Source organism: Thalassophryne amazonica, chromosome 2 (genome assembly GCF_902500255.1).
Source record: "Thalassophryne amazonica chromosome 2, fThaAma1.1, whole genome shotgun sequence".
Lineage (NCBI taxonomy): Eukaryota > Metazoa > Chordata > Actinopteri > Batrachoidiformes > Batrachoididae > Thalassophryne > Thalassophryne amazonica.
The window spans coordinates 134,583,101-134,606,642 of record NC_047104.1 but is presented as its reverse complement, the minus strand read 5'-3'; the positions used below and the strand labels follow the sequence as shown (position 1 = coordinate 134,606,642).

Below are 23,542 nucleotides of genomic sequence, written 5' to 3'. Positions count from 1 at the left end.
AACAAACAAATACACTGGTGTACTGTGGTGGCTACTCTATCACTGTATTACTTTACTAGGCCATGTATATTGATTTATAACAGAAAACTGTCAAAAGGGGGAATAAATATGTGTAAAGATGATTGAATATATCAGAGCAGTAAATTGATCAGTCCGTGTGAATGCGCATTGACTCGCCATGTGTGGTTATTTCCACCAGCTACAGCTGATCAACAAAGTGAATTCTGCCTTCCAGAATAGCTGTTATATAATCATCTGGATCATCTACCTTTTGCCACATGTCCGGAGGGGCTGGATTGTCATTCCTACACTCATATTGTTATATTTAATACAAAATAATAAGCGCACGCAGGAAGCGATCGCTGCTGCTGCCGCTGCATTCATGTACCGTCGAAAATTACACAATTTTTTTGTTGTTTCAAATTCAGCAGTTGCTTGTGGCAGGAGCGTGGTTTTCATTTTATTTTTGGTAAAATATTTTATTGTATCCACACAAAAGATTAATTCTGGCCTACATAAGGTGTCTGAGCCCAGTGAAGCTGCCCCCCCCCCCCCCCCCCCACCCAGATTAAAAAAAAATCCAATCAACCAGGCTGAGTTTGCCCTGTAATTTCCGAAGGTACATGAACGCAGCAGCGGCAGCAGCAGCGCTCACAAACCGGCTTCTGCACTTTATGAAAACATTCGGCTGGTCGAACGAAGTCAAACTAAACAATGACGCAACAAAAACTAAGCAAACAATAAGAAACCATCAAGAATGACAGCAAAAAGAAATACGGACGAATTGAGGTTTTTGGCGGCATTTGTTCAAATCTTTCGACAGTTTAAAAATCCTCATGAAGCGCCAGCTGCAGGAACGAAACTGGGCTAAGGTTAACTATGTCAGTGAAAGTCAATGAAAGTCCAGATTTCTTGTTTTGTTAGGTCTTAATTGCCCTTCATTAAGTGCTGTGTGACTAGGCCTTTAGTTTCACGATGGAAATATCTGGAGGAGGCACACAAACTGCACTGTTTGTACAGGACATGAACCTTATTTTTGACTGTCCTCAACCCAGAACCCATCTCCCCACAAATTTCATCAAAATCTGTAAACCACTGGTTCCTAATTCTGGTACTCACAGATTTCTAATGTGCACATTTTCTATCTCGCCCTGCTCTGCCTATAGCTGATTAGTTCATTGACGTGTCTGTTAGCTCTTGATTGGCTGAGTTCACCTGAATGAACTAATCTGCTTTTTTGGCAACCTTTTTGATTCAAACATTTTTTTCTGTTCAGTGTGAACACAGAGTGAGTTCAGACTTCACACATTCGAGAAATGTTGGTTTCTCAGAATGCAAAAGATGGCAAACCACCGCTTTTTCTGGGCCAGGCTCAAAACATCTCAGTAGCCACTCATACTTGTAACACAGTAAACACAACTGCAATATTAACTGAACAGAGCTGTAACCAGGCCAGCAAATGATCTTGATTGTTGATTGTCTGATTGACATGAATGCTGAATGATGAAGTCACAAGACAGCCTCTGCTTTGTGTGTAGAACAGTATGTGAATGGAGCCACACAGTGCAGCATTGTTCGTCGTTATCCCTGCATGTGGAGCTCAGCATACTTTTCAGTCATTCTGAAATATAGATAGAAATAGAAATAAATCGTGTATAGGCCCTTTGGTGGCAGTGCTTATCCCAGGATGCTGAAGCAAGAAGCAGATTAGAGTCTACGACTCCCCCTGGACAGGACAGCAGTCCATTGCTTTTAAATCTTACTCTGTTACTTTTTTATCTATTTAAATCTGGGTGGACTGGGATGATACAGATGAAGTGTCTTAAGAGGGAGAATAATAGACTGGATTAACTTTTGTTGTTGCTGTTTCTGCTGAAACTGCAAGTGAATAGGCCCATGGAGAGGGAGGATAAAAGAAACAATAAAAATTACTGACAGCACTGGATTCTTTATAAAGTAAGAAGACAGGCCAAGCTTTGAAGATCACTGGATTCTTGTACTCAACAAAGTGCATTCATTTGCACTAGGGATGGCCCTACACCATGTTTGTTTATGAATAGCTATGAGTATTTTACTGTCCTGCTGCTACTTATGATTCTTTCGGCTGTTCCAGTTAGGTGTTGCTACAGCAGATCAATCGTTTCCATCACACGCTGTCCTCTGTAACTTCCTCTGTTACACCAACCACCTGCATATCCTCCCTCACCACATCCAAAAACTGTCTTTGGCCTCCCTCATCTCCTCCTGCCTGGTAGCTCCATCCTCAGCATCCTTCTCCCTATACACCCTGGGTCCCTCCTCTGCACATGTCCAAACCATCTCAATCTTGCCTCTCTGACGTTGTCTCCAAACCCACCTGAGCTGTCCCTCTGATATGTTCATTCCTAATCCTGTCCATTCTCGCCACTCCCAAAGAGAAGCATGACATCTTCAGCTCTGCCACCTCCAGCTCTGCCTGCTGTCTTTTTGTTAGTGCCACCATCTCTAAGCCGTACAGTATAGCTGCTCTCACTACTGTCTTGCAGACTTTCCCCTTCACTCTTGCAGATATTATTCCGTCACAAATCATTGCTATCCCACCCCCCCACCTTGCCTGCACTCTCTTCTTCACCTCTCTACCACACTCTCCATTACTTTGGACAGTTGACCCCAAGTATTTAAACTAATCTACTTTCACTACATCTACTCCTTGTAACCACACTATTCCACTGGGCTCCCTCTCATTCACACAGATGTGCTCAGTCTTGCTTCTAGTGACTTTCATTCCCCTGCTCTCCAGAGCATATCTCCACCTCTCCAGACTAGACTCAACTTGCTCTCTATTCTCACTACAGATCACAATGTCATCTGCAAACATCATAGTCCATGGAAACTCCTGTCTGATCTTATCTCTCAACCTGTCCATCACCATTGCGAACAAGAAAGGACTCAGAGCTGATCCTTGGTGTAATCCCACCTCCACCTTGAATGAGTCTGCCATTCCTACTGCACATCTCACTGCTGTCACGCTGTCCTTCTACACATCCTGCACTACCCTCACATACTTCTCTGCCACTCAAGACTTCCTCATACAATACCACAACTCCTCTTGGCACCCTGTCATAAGCTTTCTCTAAATCCACAAACACACAATGTAAAGTGGCTTGCAATAGTATTCAGCCCTTTGGTATTTCACACATTTTAATTTGTTTATGGCATTGCAAATACAAAAAGTAAATCAGGCTTCTTAATATAAAAAATTCTAAAATTATCTTCCTTAGACTCAAACTGAAAACAAATGTCTACAACTTGATATGAATTAATTAAAAATATAAAAGCCAAGATGATGGGTTGCATAAGTAATCAGCCCCTTTGGTATAATATCTGTAAATAATCAGTTTAATTGCCAGGTTTCTTCAGAGTCAGGGGATGGATACATGAACATTTCCAAGTCACTGAATATGTCTTCAACTTTATTTACATCAGTTATGAAGAAATACAAACAATATGGGACTCAATGGTAAATCTGTGTGGAGTAGACAGTTCTCAAAACTGAGTGACTGTGCAAGAAGGAGAACAGTGAGGAAAGCCACCAAGACACCCAGACAACCCAGTAAAAGTTTTAGGCTTCTGTGGCTGTGATTGGAGAAATTGTGCACAGTGCAAATTCTGCGTGTTGTATCTCCAGTTATAAAGCTTCATGATGAAGTGGTATAGACGAGGGTCTTCTTTCACTAAAACTAGGCTTGGCAAAATCTAGGCTTGCATCTCAGATGTACCTTCTGGCAAATTGTAGGTGAACTTTCAGATCTTCTTTTTAAGAAAATCCTCTTCTGCTCCACTTCATCATGAAGCTGTATAACTGGGGAGATAAAATCCAAAACTTGCACTGTGCACAATTTCTCCAATTACAGCCAAAGAAGCCTATAACTTCTTCTGGGTTGTCTAGGTGTCTTGGTGGCTTTGCTCATTCTTGTCCTTCTTGCACAGTCACTCACTTTTGAGAACTGTCTGCTCCACACAGATTTACCATTGAGTGCCATACTGTTTGTATTTTTTTAACTGATGTAAATAAAGTCCAAGACATATTCAGTGACTTGGAAATGTTCATGTATCCATCCACTGACTCGTCTGAAGAAAACTGTCAATAAAACTGATTTACAGGTATTATACCAAAAGGGGCCCATTACATATGCAACCCATCATCTTGGCTTTTATATTTTTAATAAATTTATATCAGATTGTAGAGATTTACTTTCAGCTGGAGTTTAAGGAAGATAATTTAAAAAAAATTATATATTGAGAAACCCGGTTTACTCTTTGTAATTGAAATAGCATAAACAAATTAAAATATGTGAAATACCAAGAGGGTGAATACTTTTGCAAGCCTCTGTAAGTGCTTCTGGCCTTCTCTATACTTCTCCATCAGTGTTCTCAGAACAAACATTACATCTGTAGTGCTCTTTCTTGGCATGAAACCATATTGCTGCTCACAGATCTTCACCTGTTTTCTAAGCCTAGCTTCTATTACTCCTTCCCATAACTTCATGCTGTGGCTGATCAACCTTATGCCTCTGTAGTTACTGCAGCGCTGCACATCACCCTTGATCTTAAAAATAGGAACTAGCACACTTCGTCTCCACTCCTCAGGCATCCTCTCACTTTCCCAGATTTTATTAAACAATCTGGTTCGAAACTCCACTGCCATCTCAGATCAGACCGCACAGGTGTGTTCCTCAGGCTGAGAAACGCACCTGGAGTAGAAAAACCACTGAGGGACTTGCTTTAAAAACGCTTCGTTTCCAGCCACGACAAGGAATTAAAGTATTTGCAGTCAAGGTAGACCAATAATTGACCAATGCCGATAATTGGCCTATCCATTATCAGGGTTCTCCCCAGAGATTTTTAGTATAGCGGTGCTGTTGACACTTATCACCTGAGGCGGCATGCATTGCGAGTCATTTTGACTGGTTTTAGCTGCATTGAAATTGTTTTCAGTTGCGAATAATAGACAAAAAAATACACTTATGTTGTAATATCAAAGTTCTTTTTTGTGTGTTTCTGTCTCAGTTAATAAAATAAATAACGTTGAAAAGTTTAAAAACACATTAATATTTGATGGACATAGCATTTGCTCTCCTCTTCAAAAATGACACATTGTACCTTTAATCCAGTAAGACAGGCAGAGGTTTTCTGTCATGTTGACAGTTTAGTTTTTTTCTTAAACATTTCTGAGTGGGATTGCATACTTTTTTAAAAACAATATAACCCCTAATTGTCTTCTTTGAACAAGAGCTAAACCTGGACTGATTTGATTGTCAAATTTAATTGTCGAATTTAATGCTCGTTCCCTCCCTCTCTCTCTCTGTCTGTCTGTCTGTCTCTCTCTCTCTCTCTCTCTCTCTCTCTCTCTCTCTCTCTCTCTCTCTCTCTCTCTGTCTTTGTGTGTGTGTGTGTGTGTGTGTGTGTGTGTGTGTGTGTGTGTGTGTGTGTGTGTGTGTGTGTGTGAGGGAACGAAAGACTTGTCACTCTCACACTGTGGCTTATTTGAGCAAACTTTGGAAACATGAAGGCTTTCATCTGTAAAATAAAGCCTTAATGTGTCACTAGCTTCGTAGGCAGAAGGAAGACTTTGACAGAGTTTTTGTTCTTTCAGTGAGCTGCAGTGCTGTGGCTCTGCTCTGCTCGGCTCAGCTGGCTGCTGGCGGGGGAGGGGAGGGTAGGTAGCAGTCCATTCAGCACAAACAGCCTGACTGGATTTAAAAAATGCCTTAGAGCAGGGCACAGTATAACGGTGCTGTGGTAACAGTATAATGGTGCTACGCCGTTATTCCATTGTCTGGGGAAAACCCTGCTTATTTTCAGACATCGTTTTCTAAAATCAGGACATTTTATGTGGATACATTTTCGTCAGGCTGTCATGATGCTTTTCTCCAAAAATTTTAGTCCCATCAACATTCTTTTTTCAGGGCGTTCATCCTTGACCCAAAATACATAAGCATGCCAAACAGCAAATGTCAGCTCTCCCCAATTTCTCCGTGATCAAAGTCATACACATGCACACACAGAGGCCACTTGGCTACTGTAATATAGACTTGAGTGTTGTCCGTGGGGATCCACAGGCTCTAGATTGGGTAGTGTTTATAAAATAGGTAGCTGACATTTTTCAAGGGTGGTAAAAATTAAGCAATGAGTTGGAATGGCGCATAACTCCAGAATGTTTTTAGAACCTTAGACCTCAACAGTTTTTAGAAGAGGAACCCAACCCTTTTATTTCTATTAATTATGTAATTTTTAATGTTAATTTATTGTCTTAATGTATTTAGAAATTGTTTAGGCTGTTGTTATCATATACACACTATTATTATTATTATCATTATTATTATTTTCATTTTATTATTGCTTCAATTTTGTCATTTGATTTTTAGATGGACCACAATGGAAATAAGTGTTTTTACTTTCTTGTGTCATCCATATACTTTTAACATATTTACAATTATATGCACTTACAGTCTGCAACAGACTGGCGTCCTGTCCTGGGTGTACCCCACCTCGCGCTCTATGACTGCTGGGATAGGCTCCAGCCCCCCCGCGACCCTTGATTGGACTAAGCGGTTGAAGATGAGTGAATGTGTGTGCACTTACACTCACGCTTTTAATATAAGGATGATTTACTGCCCCCTGCTGGAAAGGTGTGCAAGTCCAAAATGTAATTAGCAACAGTAGCTAATATTCATAGCTTCTCCAAAACTATTAGTACTATCAGTGTTCCGTTTTGGTGCGATTCATCCTTGACCCAAAATACATAAGCATACAGCAGATGTCATCTGTGCTCTGTCCCTGATTGAAGTGGCACACACAGCTGCTGTAAGCAGGTGCTTTGAATTTGACAAATAAAGACAGTGGCTGAAGACATTAAAACCACTAAACATTTTACTCATGGTACCAACATGAAACTTAAGTCACTCATGGTAACAGCAAGACTGAGCAACAAAAACACAATAAATCAATAACACTAACAACACTGTTAAATGGTAAATAAACAGTAAATGAGCTGCATTTATATAGCGGTTTTCCATCTGCATCAGATGCTAAAAAGCGCTTCAAACAGCCAGCAGAAGGCAGAAAAGTGCTTCAAAAAAATTTTTTTCTGCGTTTTTTGTTACAAGCAGGCATCTATGCTAGATCAAGTCCTTATATAGTAAGGTTTCACATCAGGGGCAATGCCAAAAATAAAAATCATTTTTTTGGCCATTTTTGGGGGCCAATGGGGGTTTTTGTGAATATAAAGAAAATTCTGATTTTCTTTATATTCACAAAAAACATACTTATGCAGTTTTTATATTTAATTAATGTGCTTGACGTAAAAGAGGCCAGTTATGATCAATTTTGACGTCATAACCATTTTGAAGTTGGATAAACTTAATCAATAGACCCATCTTATCTGACATAATTGTATTTTCATAGCTAAGACTGGCATAATGGTCTATGTAAGTTGTCTTATTGGTTTTCTTGTGCAAGAAAACATATAATTAGACACCAAAATTGTCATAATCGGACCATCATAACAGATTTTATGAATTTGACCCTTCACGAAAAGTGTGTTGACCTTTCCACATTTTCGGTCATTGTGACGTAACGCAAGGTCAAAAATAGGTCAAACTATATATTTGTGAACTCTACTCGTCAAGATGAGTAATTTGATATGCATATCAAAAGGATTGGACCATTTTTGAATTTTGACCCAAAAATGGGGGTTTTTGGCCCAAAAATGGCCAAAAAATGATTTTTATTTTTGGCATCGCCCCTGATGTGAAACCTTACTATATAAGGACTTGATCTAGCATAGATGCTTGCTTGTAACAAAAAGTGCCGAAAACATTTTTCGGTGGGTAGGGCTGTCTGCTTTACAAATAATGTCTCACATTCACCACAATGTGAGGGTGCTGCCATACAAGGCACTCGCTACACACCAGGAGCAATAGGGCCCTTAGTGATTTTTCTGTCAGGCTGGGATTTGAACCGAGGATCCTCTGGTCTCAAGCCCAACACCTTAACCACTAGACCATTACCTCCCTAAACTAGCATAAACCACAATAACAACATTTAAAATCTCAAAACCCTGAACTCCCATGGTGCATTGCAGCTCAGCATCCATTATTTATTGGTTAGCTAAAATTGCTAATTTCTCCAAAAAATACCTGTCCTATCAACTTTTCGTTTTTGCAGCGTTCATCCTTGACCCAAAACACATAAGCATGCCAAACGGCAAATGTCAGCTCTCCCCGGTTTTCGCGTGATTGAAGCCATGTACACGCACGCACGCACACACACACACACACACACACACACAGGCCACGTGGCTATTATAATATAGATTATTGTAAACTGCACATAAATTTACATAATCATTTTCTGAAACAGCTGCATTCTATTATGTCGTTTTCAGTCACATAATTTATACAGAAGTTAATTTTTCAATTTCAGTGTCGAATCTGTTATATTTCAATCTTTTTTTTGTGATTTGTTTTCCAAAATAGTGTTTGCATTTATCTTTTTGGCAGGTGGCAACTTAGAAATCAACAAAGAACTGAAGATTGTAGAGGACCTTGTGCCTGCCATACAAGAAGAGGGAAGGGAAACGGAGAATATACAGGATGAAAGAACACAGGATGAACAGGAGAAAAAGCACAGGAAGACCCGTAGATGCATCAAAGGGGCTCATCTAACTCCAGAAAGAGGGGAAAGGAATCCAGAGGATGGCAGACAGATGGACAGTCACACAGATTTAACAGTTGTGATGACAGACTCAGTAGGTGGACATAGAAATGCTCCACATAGTATCAAGGCTGCCGTGGTCGTGCTGTCAGATAGAGACAGAGACTTCCAAGCCTCACGTGCACCTCCTCCTGTCCGGTGCAGCTCCCGTTTGGCTGCTAAACCCCGCAGGGTTCACTCTTTGGCCACTCGAGTGAAGCACAGCTCTCCCTGCCAGATAGATGGAACGAGCCGGAGTCCTGCTGATGCTGCTGAGACTGCTACAGAAGACATAGTTACCATGGAGACAGAGGGTGCTGGTGTTGGTGCTGTTGCTGGGGAAACTGTTGCTTGGCAGTATGAGAACAGAGAGAGGCGGTACAGGTGTTCCAGTTGCACTAAAAGTTTTTTCCAGCTTTGTCACTTAAAAAAACACCAGTTCACTCACACAGACATAAAACCATTCAGCTGCCAGTACTGTGGGAAAAACTACAGCTCTGCAGAAAGCTACAAAGCACATGAGGTGAAGATTTATTTGGTTCTTTAAAAATTACAAAAAGAAAAAACAAATTATCTTCTACATATTATGACTGTTAGTAGTGGAAGATGGTCAGCCTCACCTGAAACAAGGATGCTCCAAGTACCCACCCACATGAGCTGTCTCAGATTTGGACCTGGAAAACCCTACTAGTGACCTAAGACTATGACTGGGTGCCTTTGGTACTAGGTCTCTTGTGTACTGCTAGAATGAATTTATGTTAAATGAATGGATAGCTACAGAGACTCAGATTAGGAGTGTCATATGCATCGTGAGGTGACATCAGCTAAAACATTTTAGCCATGTGGGTATTTCTCTGGGCTTGATCCAGCATGCAGGTGCCTCACCGTTGAGGACCAGCAGCTGGAAAACACCAAGCAGATGCATGCGTTTTCCTGGTTGCAGCAGATAGGTGGTTACTTTCGAGAGGTGGGGATGGACCGGTTCAATGCGTGCTTCCAGCCAGCCATGACCTTGACCTGGAACACAATATTCTCACGATGTGTGCAGCAGCCATTACCTTGTGGGAATAAATAATTTAAGTGTGACAACAAGTTAAATGAACCATGAGGTCAACATATGTTAGTCTCTGAAGAAAGTAGTTGTTTATGAATTATGGAGCTGCCTGCATTTATTTGTGGCCTCGTCAGTTTTGACGGACAAAATTGACAGCATTGCTGAGAAAATTCATGTGATTTTTGTAACATTCCAAAGTGACAGTAAGACTTGATTACAAAAAATATACAAATTAAAGTTGTGGATCAAAAATGGCTGGTTTCCAATAATATCCATAGCCATGACAAAGAAACAAAGATCTCTTAAAAATAAAATTAAATAAATGTGTTCCCATAGTGACAGTACAATTTCAGTTGTACCGCTAAGTGTCACACTGATTTAAGCACTATAGATTTCACAAGCATGAATTCCATCAGTATAGTAACAGAACTCTGAGTTTGTCTTTTTAAAACAGGGACACTCAGAGGTCACATACCTCTTAAAAAGACTCAGCAAATCCTGGAATTCTGCATCAGAATTCATACAAACTATTGCATATTTATAGCCTTATTTCTCAAAATGCTATACCTTCTTACACATCATCCATGTAAAAATGCATATTACACTTGAACAGATCTTGTCCAAATCTACTCCAGATTTCACTTTTCACTCTGGTTGAAGAAAATAATTAATCCCATTGTTCAGCATTTTGTACGTCTATTTCTCATTTTACAATTTAGATGAGTCTGCAGGGTGTGTGTGTGTGTGTGTGTGTGTGTGTGTGTGTGTCTTCACAGAGAATCAATCAATTCAATCAATTTTTTTTTATATAGCGCCAAATCACAACAAACAGTTGCCCCAAGGCGCTTTATATTGTAAGGCAAGGCCATACAACAATTATGTAAAACCCCAACGGTCAAAACGACCCCCTGTGAGCAAGCACTTGGCTACAGTGGGAAGGAAAAACTCCCTTTTAACAGGAAGAAACCTCCAGCAGAACCAGGCTCAGGGAGGGGCAGTCTTCTGCTGGGCCTGGTTGGGGCTGAGGGAAAAAAACGGGAAAAAGACATGCTATGGAGGGGAGCAGAGATCGATCACTAATGATTAAATGCAGAGTGGTGCATACAGAGCAAAAAGAGAAAGAAACAGTGCATCATGGGAACCCCCCAGCAGTCTACGTCTATAGCATCATAACTAAGGGATGGTTCAGGGTCACCTGATCCAGCCCTAACTATAAGCTTTAGCAAAAAGGAAAGTTTTAAGCCTAATCTTAAAAGTAGAGAGGGTCTCTGTCTCCCTGATCTGAATTAGGAGCTGGTTCCACAGGAGAGGAGCCTGAAAGCTGAAGGCTCTGCCTCCCATTCTACTCTTACAAACCCTAGGAACTACAAGTAAGCCTGCAGTCTGAGAGCGAAGTGCTCTAATGGGGTGATATGGTACTACGAGGTCCCTAAGATAAGATGGGACCTGATTATTCAAAACCTTATAAGTAAGAAGAAGAATTTTAAATTCTATTCTAGAATTAACAGGAAGCCAATGAAGAGAGGCCAATATGGGTGAGATATGCTCTCTCCTGCTAGTCCCCGTCAGTACGCTAGCTGCAGCATTTTGAATTAACTGAAGGCTTTTTAGGGAACTTTTAGGACAACCTGATAATAATGAATTACAATAGTCCAGCCTAGAGGAAATAAATGCATGAATTAGTTTTTCAGCATCACTCTGAGACAAGACCTTTCTGATTTTAGAGATATTGCGTAAATGCAAAAAAGCAGTCCTACATATTTGTTTAATATGCGCTTTGAATGACATATCCTGATCAAAAATGACTCCAAGATTTCTCACAGTATTACTAGAGGTCAGGGTAATGCCATCCAGAGTAAGGATCTGGTTAGACACCATGTTTCTAAGATTTGTGGGGCCAAGTACAATAACTTCAGTTTTATCTGAGTTTAAAAGCAGGAAATTAGAGGTCATCCATGTCTTTATGTCTGTAAGACAATCCTGCAGTTTAGCTAATTGGTGTGTGTCCTCTGGCTTCATGGATAGATAAAGCTGGGTATCATCTGCGTAACAATGAAAATTTAAGCAATACCGTCTAATAATACTGCCTAAGGGAAGCATGTATAAAGTGAATAAAATTGGTCCTAGCACAGAACCTTGTGGAACTCCATAATTAACTTTAGTCTGTGAAGAAGATTCCCCATTTACATGAACAAACTGTAATCTATTAGACAAATATGATTCAAACCACCGCAGCGCAGTGCCTTTAATACCTATGGCATGCTCTAATCTCTGTAATAAAATTTTATGATCAACAGTATCAAAAGCAGCACTGAGGTCTAACAGAACAAGCACAGAGATGAGTCCACTGTCCGAGGCCATAAGAAGATCATTTGTAACCTTCACTAATGCTGTTTCTGTACTATGATGAATTCTAAAACCTGACTGAAACTCTTCAAATAGACCATTCCTCTGCAGATGATCAGTTAGCTGTTTTACAACTACCCTTTCAAGAATTTTTGAGAGAAAAGGAAGGTTGGAGATTGGCCTATAATTAGCTAAGATAGCTGGGTCAAGTGATGGCTTTTTAAGTAATGGTTTAATTACTGCCACCTTAAAAGCCTGTGGTACATAGCCAACTAACAAAGATAGATTGATCATATTTAAGATCGAAGCATTAAATAATGGTAGGGCTTCCTTGAGCAGCCTGGCAGGAATGGGGTCTAATAAACATGTTGATGGTTTGGATGAAGTAACTAATGAAAATAACTCAGACAGAACAATCAGAGAGAAAGAGTCTAACCAAATACCGGCATCACTGAGAGCAGCCAAAGATAACGATACGTCTTTGGGATGGTTATGAGTAATTTTTTCTCTAATGGTTAAAATTTTGTTAGCAAAGAAAGTCATGAAGTCATTACTAGTTAAAGTTAATGGAATACTCAGCTCAATAGAGCTCTGACTCTTTGTCAGCCTGGCTACAGTGCTGAAAAGAAACCTGGGGTTGTTCTTATTTTCTTCAATTAGTGATGAGTAGAAAGATGTCCTAGCTTTACGGAGGGCTTTTTTATAGAGCAACAGACTCTTTTTCCAGGCTAAGTGAAGATCTTCTAAATTAGTGAGACGCCATTTCCTCTCCAACTTACGGGTTATCTGCTTTAAGCTACGAGCTTGTGAGTTATACCACGGAGTCAGACACTTCTGATTTAAAGCTCTCTTTTTCAGAGGAGCTACAGCATCCAAAGTTGTCTTCAATGAGGATGTAAAACTATTGACGAGATACTCTATCTCCCTTACAGAGTTTAGGTAGCTACTCTGCACTGTGTTGGTATATGGCATTAGAGAACATAAAGAAGGAATCATATCCTTAAACCTAGTTACAGCGCTTTCTGAAAGACTTCTAGTGTAATGAAACTTATTCCCCACTGCTGGTAGTCCATCAGAGTAAATGTAAATGTTATTAAGAAATGATCAGACAGAAGGGAGTTTTCAGGGAATACTGTTAAGTCTTCTATTTCCATACCATAAGTCAGAACAAGATCTAAGATATGATTAAAGTGGTGGGTGGACTCATTTACTTTTTGAGCAAAGCCAATAGAGTCAAATAATAGATTAAATGCAGTGTTGAGGCTGTCATTCTCAGCATCTGTGTGGATGTTAAAATCGCCCACTATAATTATCTTATCTGAGCTAAGCACTAAGTCAGACAAAAGGTCTGAAAATTCACAGAGAAACTCACAGTAACGACCAGGTGGACGATAGATAATAACAAATAAAACTGTTTTTTGGGACTTCCAATTTGGATGGACAAGACTAAGAGACAAACTTTCAAATGAATTAAAGCTCTGTCTGGGTTTTTGATTAATTAATAAGCTGGAATGGAAGATTGCTGCTAATCCTCCGCCCCGGCCCGTGCTACGAGCATTCTGACAGTTAGTGTGACTCGGGGGTGTTGACTCATTTAAACTAACATATTCATCCTGCTGTAACCAGGTTTCTGTTAGGCAGAATAAATCAATATGTTGATCAATTATTATATCATTTACCAACAGGGACTTAGAAGAGAGAGACCTAATGTTTAATAGACCACATTTAACTGTTTTAGTCTGTGGTGCAATTGAAGGTGCTATATTATTTTTTCTTTTTGAATTTTTATGCTTAAATAGATTTTTGCTGGTTATTGGTGGTCTGGGAGCAGGCACCGTCTCTACGGGGATGGGGTAATGAGGGGATGGCAGGGGGAGAGAAGCTGCAGAGAGGTGTGTAAGACCACAACTCTGCCTCCTAGTCCCAACCCTGGACAGGAAGGAAAAAATGTGCTTTTCACACCACAGGTTTTAGGCCCTGTGTCCATCGTGTTTTTCTCTGGCAGAAAAGTGCTTAGAGGGCACCAAAAAGGGCTTCAACCCAAACGTCTCATCTCAGCGCTTTCTTATTGAGAAAAAGCATTGTTTGTATGACAGCAATAAACCGTATGCCAGCAATAAAAAGCACACTGTCACCCTGAGCAGTACCGTATCATCTGTCTAATCTGCTATCACAGTTGAGTTTTTTTTTTGTTCGTATCATTACAGAATTTGTGTGACATATCAGCTGACTGCGGACACAAATGCCAAAAACACGCTTCTCTTTCTGTGAGAGTTTTGTTCCATCTGATTGGTTGCCTGAAAAGGTGAAGTGATGACACAGCACTTTTCTGAAAATTTCAATAAGCGCTCTTTGCAGCGGGCACAAGAAATGGGGAAGTGCTCTGAAAAAGGATGCTGCGTGCTGCACTTTCTCAATAGGCAGCTGCATATGCTATCATTTAGAACACACTCACTCACTCATCTTCAACCGCTTTCTCCATTTAAGGGTCACGGGGGGCCTGGAGCCTATCCCAGCAGTCATAGGGCGTGAGGCGGGGTACACCCTGGATAGGACGCCAGTCTGTCGCAGGGCCACATATAGACAAACAAACATATTCACACCTGCACGGACGCTTATAGATAATTTAAAGATTCCAATCCACCTAACCTGCATGTCTTTGGAAGTGGGAGGAAACCGGAGCACCCAGAGGAAACCCACGCAAATACGGGAAGAACATGCAAACTCCACACAGAAAGGCCACAGATGGTAATCAAACCCATGACCTTCTTGCTGTGAGGCAACCGTGCCAACCACTAAGCCACTGTGCTGCCCTCATTTAGAACAGTAGACGAAAAAAACAGCCTAGTGCCCAGAAAAAAAGCTATATGGACACAGGGCCTTAGACACATTGCTGTCTTCCTCATATGTGATTATTTGCTTTTTCTACAATATTTACTAAAGGTTGTATATGAATGAGTTAGAATCAGTGTAACCTCAGACTTGTTGTAGCTCTTAAACTCTGCTGCTCATTACTAAGTGGCTCGACTTATTTATGAACATCTCATTACATATCTGCATCTGGTTCTGTTCACTGCCTTGCTGCATTTGAAATAATTCACTTTTAGGCTCAAGCAAATTTTGACTGGATCTCAATAGCCTTTGGACATTTGTTGCGTATTTTATAAAAAAATGAATATATGCACTTGCAGGTTGAGAGTTCTACAGTTTAATTTAGGATTAGTTTGATTTGCGTTGTTTGGTTGTCAGTCTCCATGACAAATATGGTGAGAAGTTTATCCAGTTTTATTTGACTATTGTGTAGTTGGTGGGCAAAAAAAAGGCAATGTGTAAAAGTACAGTACAGATTATGCACCCATCTCTGTGAGGGAGACCTTTCATTCACAGCTTCACTCTGTGATTGATGACTACCCCAGTGGTGACACTTTATTGGTGATGCGTGATTTTAATGTTAACATTGACACTGACAGGACTGGTTATGAGGACTGCATTGATCTGGAAGACTTGCAGACACAGAAACAACCAGTGATCCGAATAGGTTGTGGGAGTTCTTCTGCATCCAGTCCCTGAAAGTTGCTGATTGTATTGGAGCAGCTAGTGTCCACGGCAGGAGGTGTTTCATATCTGAGGACACTCTAAGTATCCATCCAGAGGAGTTGTACCGCATGGAAATCTTAGGCTGTGCAAGGAACTGAGAAAGCAGGCTGTGATGGTCCTGAGAATGGACAAGGAGGCATTTGGGAGCAGAATCTGTGATCAGGTTCCACACCAGCTGTGGTCTAGTGACTCTCAACCTGCTTACAGAGGAATCAAAGCACTTTGTTCTTCCAGATGTACATAGTAGAGAAGCTTGAATCTTCGACTGGACTGGGTTGCTTGACGTGAGGACGTTTCGCTTCAAATCACAGAAGCTTCCTCAGGTAAAATTCTTGCTCTGGTAGTCTGACTTCTGTCTTGACTCTTGTAGAGAAGAAATTCATTCTTCAAGCTTCTCTACTATGGAAACCACCTGGACAACTGAGAGCCTACACAGAAACATTCCAGATGTACACCTAATCACACTGCAGTTATGGTGGAAAATGGTTCAGTCCTGATATATGACGCTGACCAGAACCAACAACAAGAACTAACCAGTACATGAGTAGAACCAGTACAGAAGCAGAACTGACCATAGTTTGTGAGAGATGGTATGTTGCATACTGCAAACTGTTTCTCTCTCTCATTTATGTGAACCAGATCACAGTAGTCACACTAGATATTTTTGTGCAGGTTTTACCACCCCAATTCCAATGAAGGTGGGGTGTTGTGTAAAATGTAAATAAAAACAGAATACAATGATTTGCAAATCCTCTTCAACCTATATTCAATTGAATACTCCACAAAGACAAGATATTTAATGTTCAAACTAATAACCTTTATTGTTTTTGTGCAAATATTTGCTTATTATGAAATGGATGCCTGCAACACATTTCTACCATTTCCACATTATCTCTCTTAATCTTAAAATAAAATATGTTTAGAAGGATTCAGTATTTAGATATTCATTATTTCCATATTTACTTTAGGAATAATTATTTTAAATCAAGTTTAAGATTAATAATATTTTTATTCCCATGATATGAATATTCAGGACTTTGTAATATGTCAAACAGAGCTAAGACTTTCCTTCCTTCCAGTCTTATGTTGATTGTTGTTTTAAGTGAAACATTTGTGCTGTTGCATTGTTGTCATGCAGGGTAGTTGTTCAGAGGAATAAGAAAAAAAAAAAAAAACACTTGAGAACTAAATGAACTAAAGCACAAAGTGCGTTACCAGTACCTTTTTTTTAAACGTGTGCTTGGGGAGCTTTTCATTTAATGACTGCATCCCTGATCATTGAGCACATAATCATGAGGGATAGCAACTACGTATTCCCCAAATAATAATACCTACAACAATAATACTTATTAGTGCAAATAACATTGGTATTGTTTCTAGCTGAGTCACCGTGGAGAGCGCCCATTTTCCTGTCCCCACTGTGAGAAGAGCTATGGCCTCAAGCGGGACCTGAAAGAGCACATGGTTCTGCACACTGGAGAAAAACCTTACGTCTGCAACCTCTGTGGCAAAGCGTTCGCACGGCGACCCTCTCTGCGCATCCACCGGCTGCATCACTGCAAAAGGGAAATGCACTCGCAACCTCAAAAGGTGGGGAGAGGTTTACTCTTTTCTTTCTTAATAATGTATGTAAGTGGGTGTCTGAATTGATTTTTATTTTTCTTCCCTCCTCTCTCCCTCTCACTCTTAACTTATGTATCTCCTAAAACCTGTAGTTGCCAAGGTGGAATTCTTTTAAATTGCTTCTGCTGCGTAACCCTCCCACTAGCTATCTCAGACTTTATAAATATGCTTCTGAAAAGGTTGGGTTCCATTCGTGCACTGCTCAGCCATAAAAAAAACAAAAAACAAATAAACATTTATGTATGCTGGTCTTGCTTTATTCGTCCCTTAGCAGCTATTGCAAATTGAAGTATTTGTCAGTGGAAAGACTTGCTGCATTTATTTTTGGCTTTCATGTCTCAGGTACAGTGTACAGTCTGCTTCAAGCTGCTGGCCAATGCAGGATCTCTGAAGAACCACATGAAGGTCCACACAGGGGAGAAACCCTACATCTGTCAACACTGTGGAAAGGCCTTCAGACAAAGAGGTGATCTCAAATACATAACTCTGAACAACTGCTCAGCATTTCTGAACATTTTGTCATCCTGTCACTTGCATGTTGTACGTTTTAAGTGGATTTGCATCATCATCTTCAGTCCATCGTTTTTGATGTTTATGTAAAGTGTGCTTACTAAAGTGTGCGACTAATCGGTCTTTCAAATGGCAAGGCCGTCTACACTGCACTGATAGACTAAGTCAGGGTGGCGTGTCTTCTGTCATGAGCAGTTTGGTAGTTACGTAGGTGCTTTTTTCTTCAATCGCAGTGACTGACATTTGGATGCCGCTGCACCATATAGATCAGGGCCTGTATCCACGAAGCATCACAAAGTCTTCTCAAAGAGCTCCTAACTTAGCTGAAAATTTCCTGGCAAGGAATCTTAGCCTAAGAGTGAGCCAGCAGGTGTTTGAGAGCAAGTCTGAGCAAGGAGGGGACAGAAACGCCTATCTTTGTGAGGAGGCGGGGTTAATCCTGTTGCTAGGTATGACGCAGTCCTCTAAGAGCTGTGATTAGTTGTCACGGAAAGGGGAGGAGAAATAAAAAAACAAATGTACTCCATTGTCCTAGTCATAAATGTCCTAGTCATAAATAAAATCAACCAATCATATAAGCTGAACTGCATTAGCTAAAAGGTTTAATCGCGGGAATAACTCATCACAACAAAATTAAATGAATTGTCACACAGCTTGAAAATGTTTGAACGAACGTCATTCACATGCCGAATATCTATATATTAAAAGCATGCGTGCATGTGTGAGTTCATTTAGTATGTCCATTCTGAGTACATAATATAATTGTAATTACATTAAAAATACATGCATGACACAAGAAAGTGAATACCTTTATTTTCATTGTGGTCCATTAAAAATCAAATGACAAAATAGAAGTAATAATAAAAGAAAATAATAATAATACAGATAATAATAATAAAAATAATGAAAATATTAATAGTGTGTGTATGATAGCAAGAACCTAAACAATTTATAAATACAATAACACAGTAAATTAACATAAAATATTATGTAGATCTAGTCTGTAGCATATTATTTACTCACTGTATGTAGGATGTAATGTTTCTCCTTCCTCTCTGTCTTTTCTGCCATCTCCTCTGTTTAAGACACTCTTAGGCTTCTTTAAAGTCCTTCTCATTACTCAACCAGTTTGGCACTGTAGGAGCTCTCTTAAGGCCTAAGGTGCTTTGTGGACAACTTTCATCTTACCAAGGGAAAATTCTAAGAAATGTCTTAGAATTAGAGGAATTCTAAGATTTTTCTTAGAATAACATCACTAGGAGCTATTTTTAGCCTTAGGCTGCTTTGTGGATACAAATCCTGGTCTCTGCTTGGTCTTCCCATGTACCAGGGTCGATGTTGGTGTTGATGTGTCGTTTCAGCACGTCCTAATAGCAGAGCTTCTGACCACCCTTCTTTGACCTGCCAGAGGCAAGACTACTTTGGGCAGGCTTTCATTGGCCAGCCTTCTGACGCACTGTGTTGCTGCTGCATGGAATCAATCTACCATCTCTTGAATGTCAGCAAGTTCTCTGACAAAGATTGTTCGAGTTTTGGTTCCAGCCTTCAGATGCACCAGGTTGAAGAGTTTTCCATCGGAGCATGATCGAATGTAGATACAGTGAAGCAAATAAGTATTTGATCCACTGTCGATTTTACAAGTTTTCCCACCTACAAAGAATGGAGAAGTCTGTAATTTGTTGGGGTTTTTTGGAGAAGCTACAGATATTAGCTAACATTGCTACCTACATTCTGGACTCACACGCCATTCCAGCAGGGGGTGGTAAATTATCTTTATATTCAAAGGTGTGTGTGTGTGTGTGTGTGTGTGTGTGTGTGTGTGTGTGTGTGTGTGTGTGTGTGTGTGTGTGTGTTATTTAGTAAGTTCAATGTAAGTACATAATATAATTGTAAATATGTTAAAATACATGGATGACACAAGAAAGTGAAAACACTTATTTCCATTGTGGTCCATTAAAAAAATCAAATGAGAAAATAGAAATAATAATAATAATAGTGTGTATATGATAGCAACAACCTAAACAATTTAGAAATACATTAAGACAGTAAATTAACATTTAAAAATTACATAATTAACAGGAACAAAAAGGGTTGAGTTCCTCTTCTAAAAATTGTTGAGGTCTAATATTCCAAAAACATTCTGGACTCACACGCCATCCCAACTCATTATACAACCTTTGCTTAATTTATTACCACCCTTGAAAAATCTCTCTCTCTCTCTCTCTCTCTCACACACACATATACACAGCCTGCTTTTTTTTTTTTTCTTTGAACACCAAGAATTCTTATATTGATTGTAACTCTAACTGCGCTGTACTTGCTGTGTAGTTTTGGCTTTGTTTGGGGCCATTGTTTTGCTGGAAAACAAATCATCTTCAAACCAGACCTTTGACTGTATTTTAACTGAGCTACATCGATTATATAAATCTGTGAATGGTGAAACATCCTGGTGATTCTGCCATTTTAGTCCTTTTAGACTTGTCAGCTGCTTTTGACACAGTCGACCACACAACTCTTTTACAGTTGGTCCAAAATTCTGCTGCGCACCTCTTAACTGGTAGCAGAAAGAGAGAGCACATTACTCCGATTTTAGTATCCCTGCACTGGCTTCCAGTTCGTTTTAGAATTGATTTTAAGATTTTATTGTTTGTTTTTAAAGCTTTGAATGGACTGGCCCCGGCGTACATTTCGGACCTCATCCAAATTTACCAGCTTCTCCATGCTTTGAGGTCCGAGGGCCAGCTCCAGCTTGTGGTGCCTGTGATGAGACTGAAAACCGGGGGGCAGGGCTTCTCTGTGGTGCGCCCTCAACTGTGGAATGATTTGCCCCTTAACATCCGAACAGCCCCCACTGTAGAGTGTTTTAAGTCTTGTCTTAAGACCCATTTTTATGCTTTGGCTTTTAACACCGCGTGAGTGCGTGGTCCTCTGTGTTTTTGTTTGTTTGTTTTATTTGTTGTACAGCAGTTTGGAAACTACTGTGTTTGTGCAATGTGCTATATAAATAAAGTGGTGTGGTATGGGTATGGTAACATCCAGACACAGTCTCTCCAATCTGACATACTGATGATTGTAACTCAGGGTCACTCTGTTTGTGAGGGTTGGCCACTTCTCTGCAAATATGCAGCTGTTCTGCACTTTTTCTATTTATTCTTAATTGATTTGACAGCACTCCAAAATATTCAGTGACTTGGAAATGCTCTTTTAGCCATTCACGAACTCAGAAGGCATGGTTCGGTGTGTTTTGACAGTATGGTAACCTTATGCAAATGTACCGTGGTACAGTACTTAAATGGACACATTATTTCAATGTTGAATGGAACCAAATTTACACAATAAATGGAACCAAATTTGCATGGTAAATGCAACACAACACAAATGGGATGAATAATCCATGTCACGTTACATACAAAGAACCAATCAAATGGCAAGGATCCACTCAGCTGTTATACAACCCCTGGCAAAAATTATGGAATCACCGGCTTCGGAGGATGTTCATTCATTTGTTTAATTTTGTAGAAAAAAAGCAGATCACAGACATGACACAAAGCTGAAGTCATTTCAAATGGCAACTTTCGGGCTTTAAGAAACACTATAAGAAATCAGGAAAAAAAAATTGTGGCAGTCAGTAACGGTTACTTTTTCGACCAAGCAGAGGGAAAAAAATATGGAATCACTCAATTCTGAGGAAAAAATTATGGAATCATGAAAAACAAAAGAACGCTCCAACACATCACTAGTATTTTGTTGCACCACCTCTGGCTTTTATAACAGCTTGCGTCTCTGAGGCATGGACTTAATGAGTGACAAACAGTACTCTTCATCAATCTGGCTCCAACTTTCTCTGATTGCTGTTGCCAGATCAGCTTTGCAGGTTGGAGCCTTGTCATGGACCATTTTCTTCAACTTCCACCAAAGATTTTCAGTTGGATTAAGATCCAGACTATTTACAGGCCATGACATTGACCCTATGTGTCTTTTTGCAAGGAATGTTTTAACAGTTTTTTCTCTATGGCAAGATGCATTATCATCTTGAAAAATGATTTCATCATCCCCAAACATCCTTTCAATTGATGGGATAAGAAAAGTGTAAAAAATATCAATGTAAACTTGTGCATTTATTGATGATGTAATGACAGCCATCTCCCCAGTGCCTTTACCTGACATGCAGCCCCATATCATCAATGACTGTGGAAATTTACATGTTCTCTTCAGGCAGTTATCTTTATAAATCTCATTGGAACGGCACCAAACAAAAGTTCCAGCATCATCACCTTGCCCAATGCAGATTCGAGATTCATCACTGAATATGACTTTCATCCAGTCATTCACAGTCCACGATTGCTTTTCCTTAGCCCATTGTAACCTTGTTTTTTTTTTTCTGTTTAGGTGTTAATGATGCCTTTCGTTTAGCTTTTCTGTATGTAAATCCCATTTCCTTTAGGCGGTTTCTTACAGTTCGGTCACAGACGTTGACTCCAGTTTCCTCCCATTCGTTCCTCGTTTTGTTGTGCATTTTCGATTTTTGAGACATAATGCTTTAAGTTTTCTGTCTTGACGCTTTGATGTCTTCCTTGGTCTACCAGTTTGTTTGCCTTTAACAACCTTCCCATGTTGTTTGTATTTGGTCCAGAGTTTAGACACAGCTGACTGTGAACAACCAACATCTGTTGCAACATTGCGTGATGATTTACTCTCTTTTAAGAGTTTGATAATCCTCTCCTTTGTTTCAAGTGACATCTCTCATGTTGGAGCCATGATTCATGTCAGTCCACTTGGTGCAACAGCTCTCCAAGGTGTGATCACTCCTTTTTAGATACAGACTAACGAGCAGATCTGATTTGATGCAGGTGTTAGTTTTGGGGATGAAAATTTACAGGGTGATTCCATAATTTTTTCCTCAAAATTGAGTGATTCCATATTTTTTCCCTCTGCTTGGTCTAAAAAAGTAACCATTACTGACTGCCACATTTTTTTTCCTGATTTCTTATAGTGTTTCTTAAAGCCAGAAAGTTGCCATTTGAAATGACTTTAGTTTTGTGTCATGTCTGTGATCTGCTTTTTTTCTACAAAATTAAACAACTGAATGAACATCCTCCGAGGCCGGTGATTCCATAATTATTGCCAGGGGTTGTATAAAGAACAAATAATGTTTTACATTCATGCAGTGGAAAGAATATTTTCATTTGTTGAAAGATTGAGCATTCTGTCTTTGAACTCATTCAAATATCCTCAGCATTGTTCTCATAAACATACATTATTTGTATAATATATAATTTGTGTTGTTAAATGGTCAGCATTCTGTTGTTAAGAAAATAGAACAAAAGACATTGTAGGGATGGTAAATACTTTTGACACTGTATTTCCAGAAACATGAGACTATTCCTTGTGATGTCACATTGTTGTCATCACATTGAAGAGTTATTTGACTTATTATTAAGAAGCGACTATTATCTATCACTTCTTTCCTTTGATGCTGAATTCTCCCACTGCAATTGCTTTCTCCAATTTATGTTTTGATTTGACAAAGAGACAGCAACAATTATTTGAATAAGACTGTATCTCCTTATTTTTCAGTTGCATATTCACCCTGTTCTGTTCCCACTGTGATTGCAGTTTCCAGTAACACCAAGTATCACATCTGTCTGTCTGTGTTCCTCTCTACATGTATGCCTG

General features: G+C 39.7%; 1 protein-coding gene across 3 annotated transcripts in view; it reads left to right on the top strand.

Moving 5' to 3' along the window:
• Window positions 1-23,542, top strand: part of znf408 (zinc finger protein 408) — a 118,337-nt gene that overhangs the window by 68,690 nt on the left and 26,105 nt on the right. For all 3 annotated transcript variants that reach the window (XM_034194036.1, XM_034194028.1, XM_034194019.1), the window contains 3 exons: window positions 8,544-9,259; window positions 17,114-17,323; window positions 17,699-17,822. In XM_034194036.1, coding sequence (XP_034049927.1) covers window positions 8,544-9,259; window positions 17,114-17,323; window positions 17,699-17,822 — 1,050 coding nt within the window. The remainder of the gene's footprint in view (window positions 1-8,543; window positions 9,260-17,113; window positions 17,324-17,698; window positions 17,823-23,542) is intronic.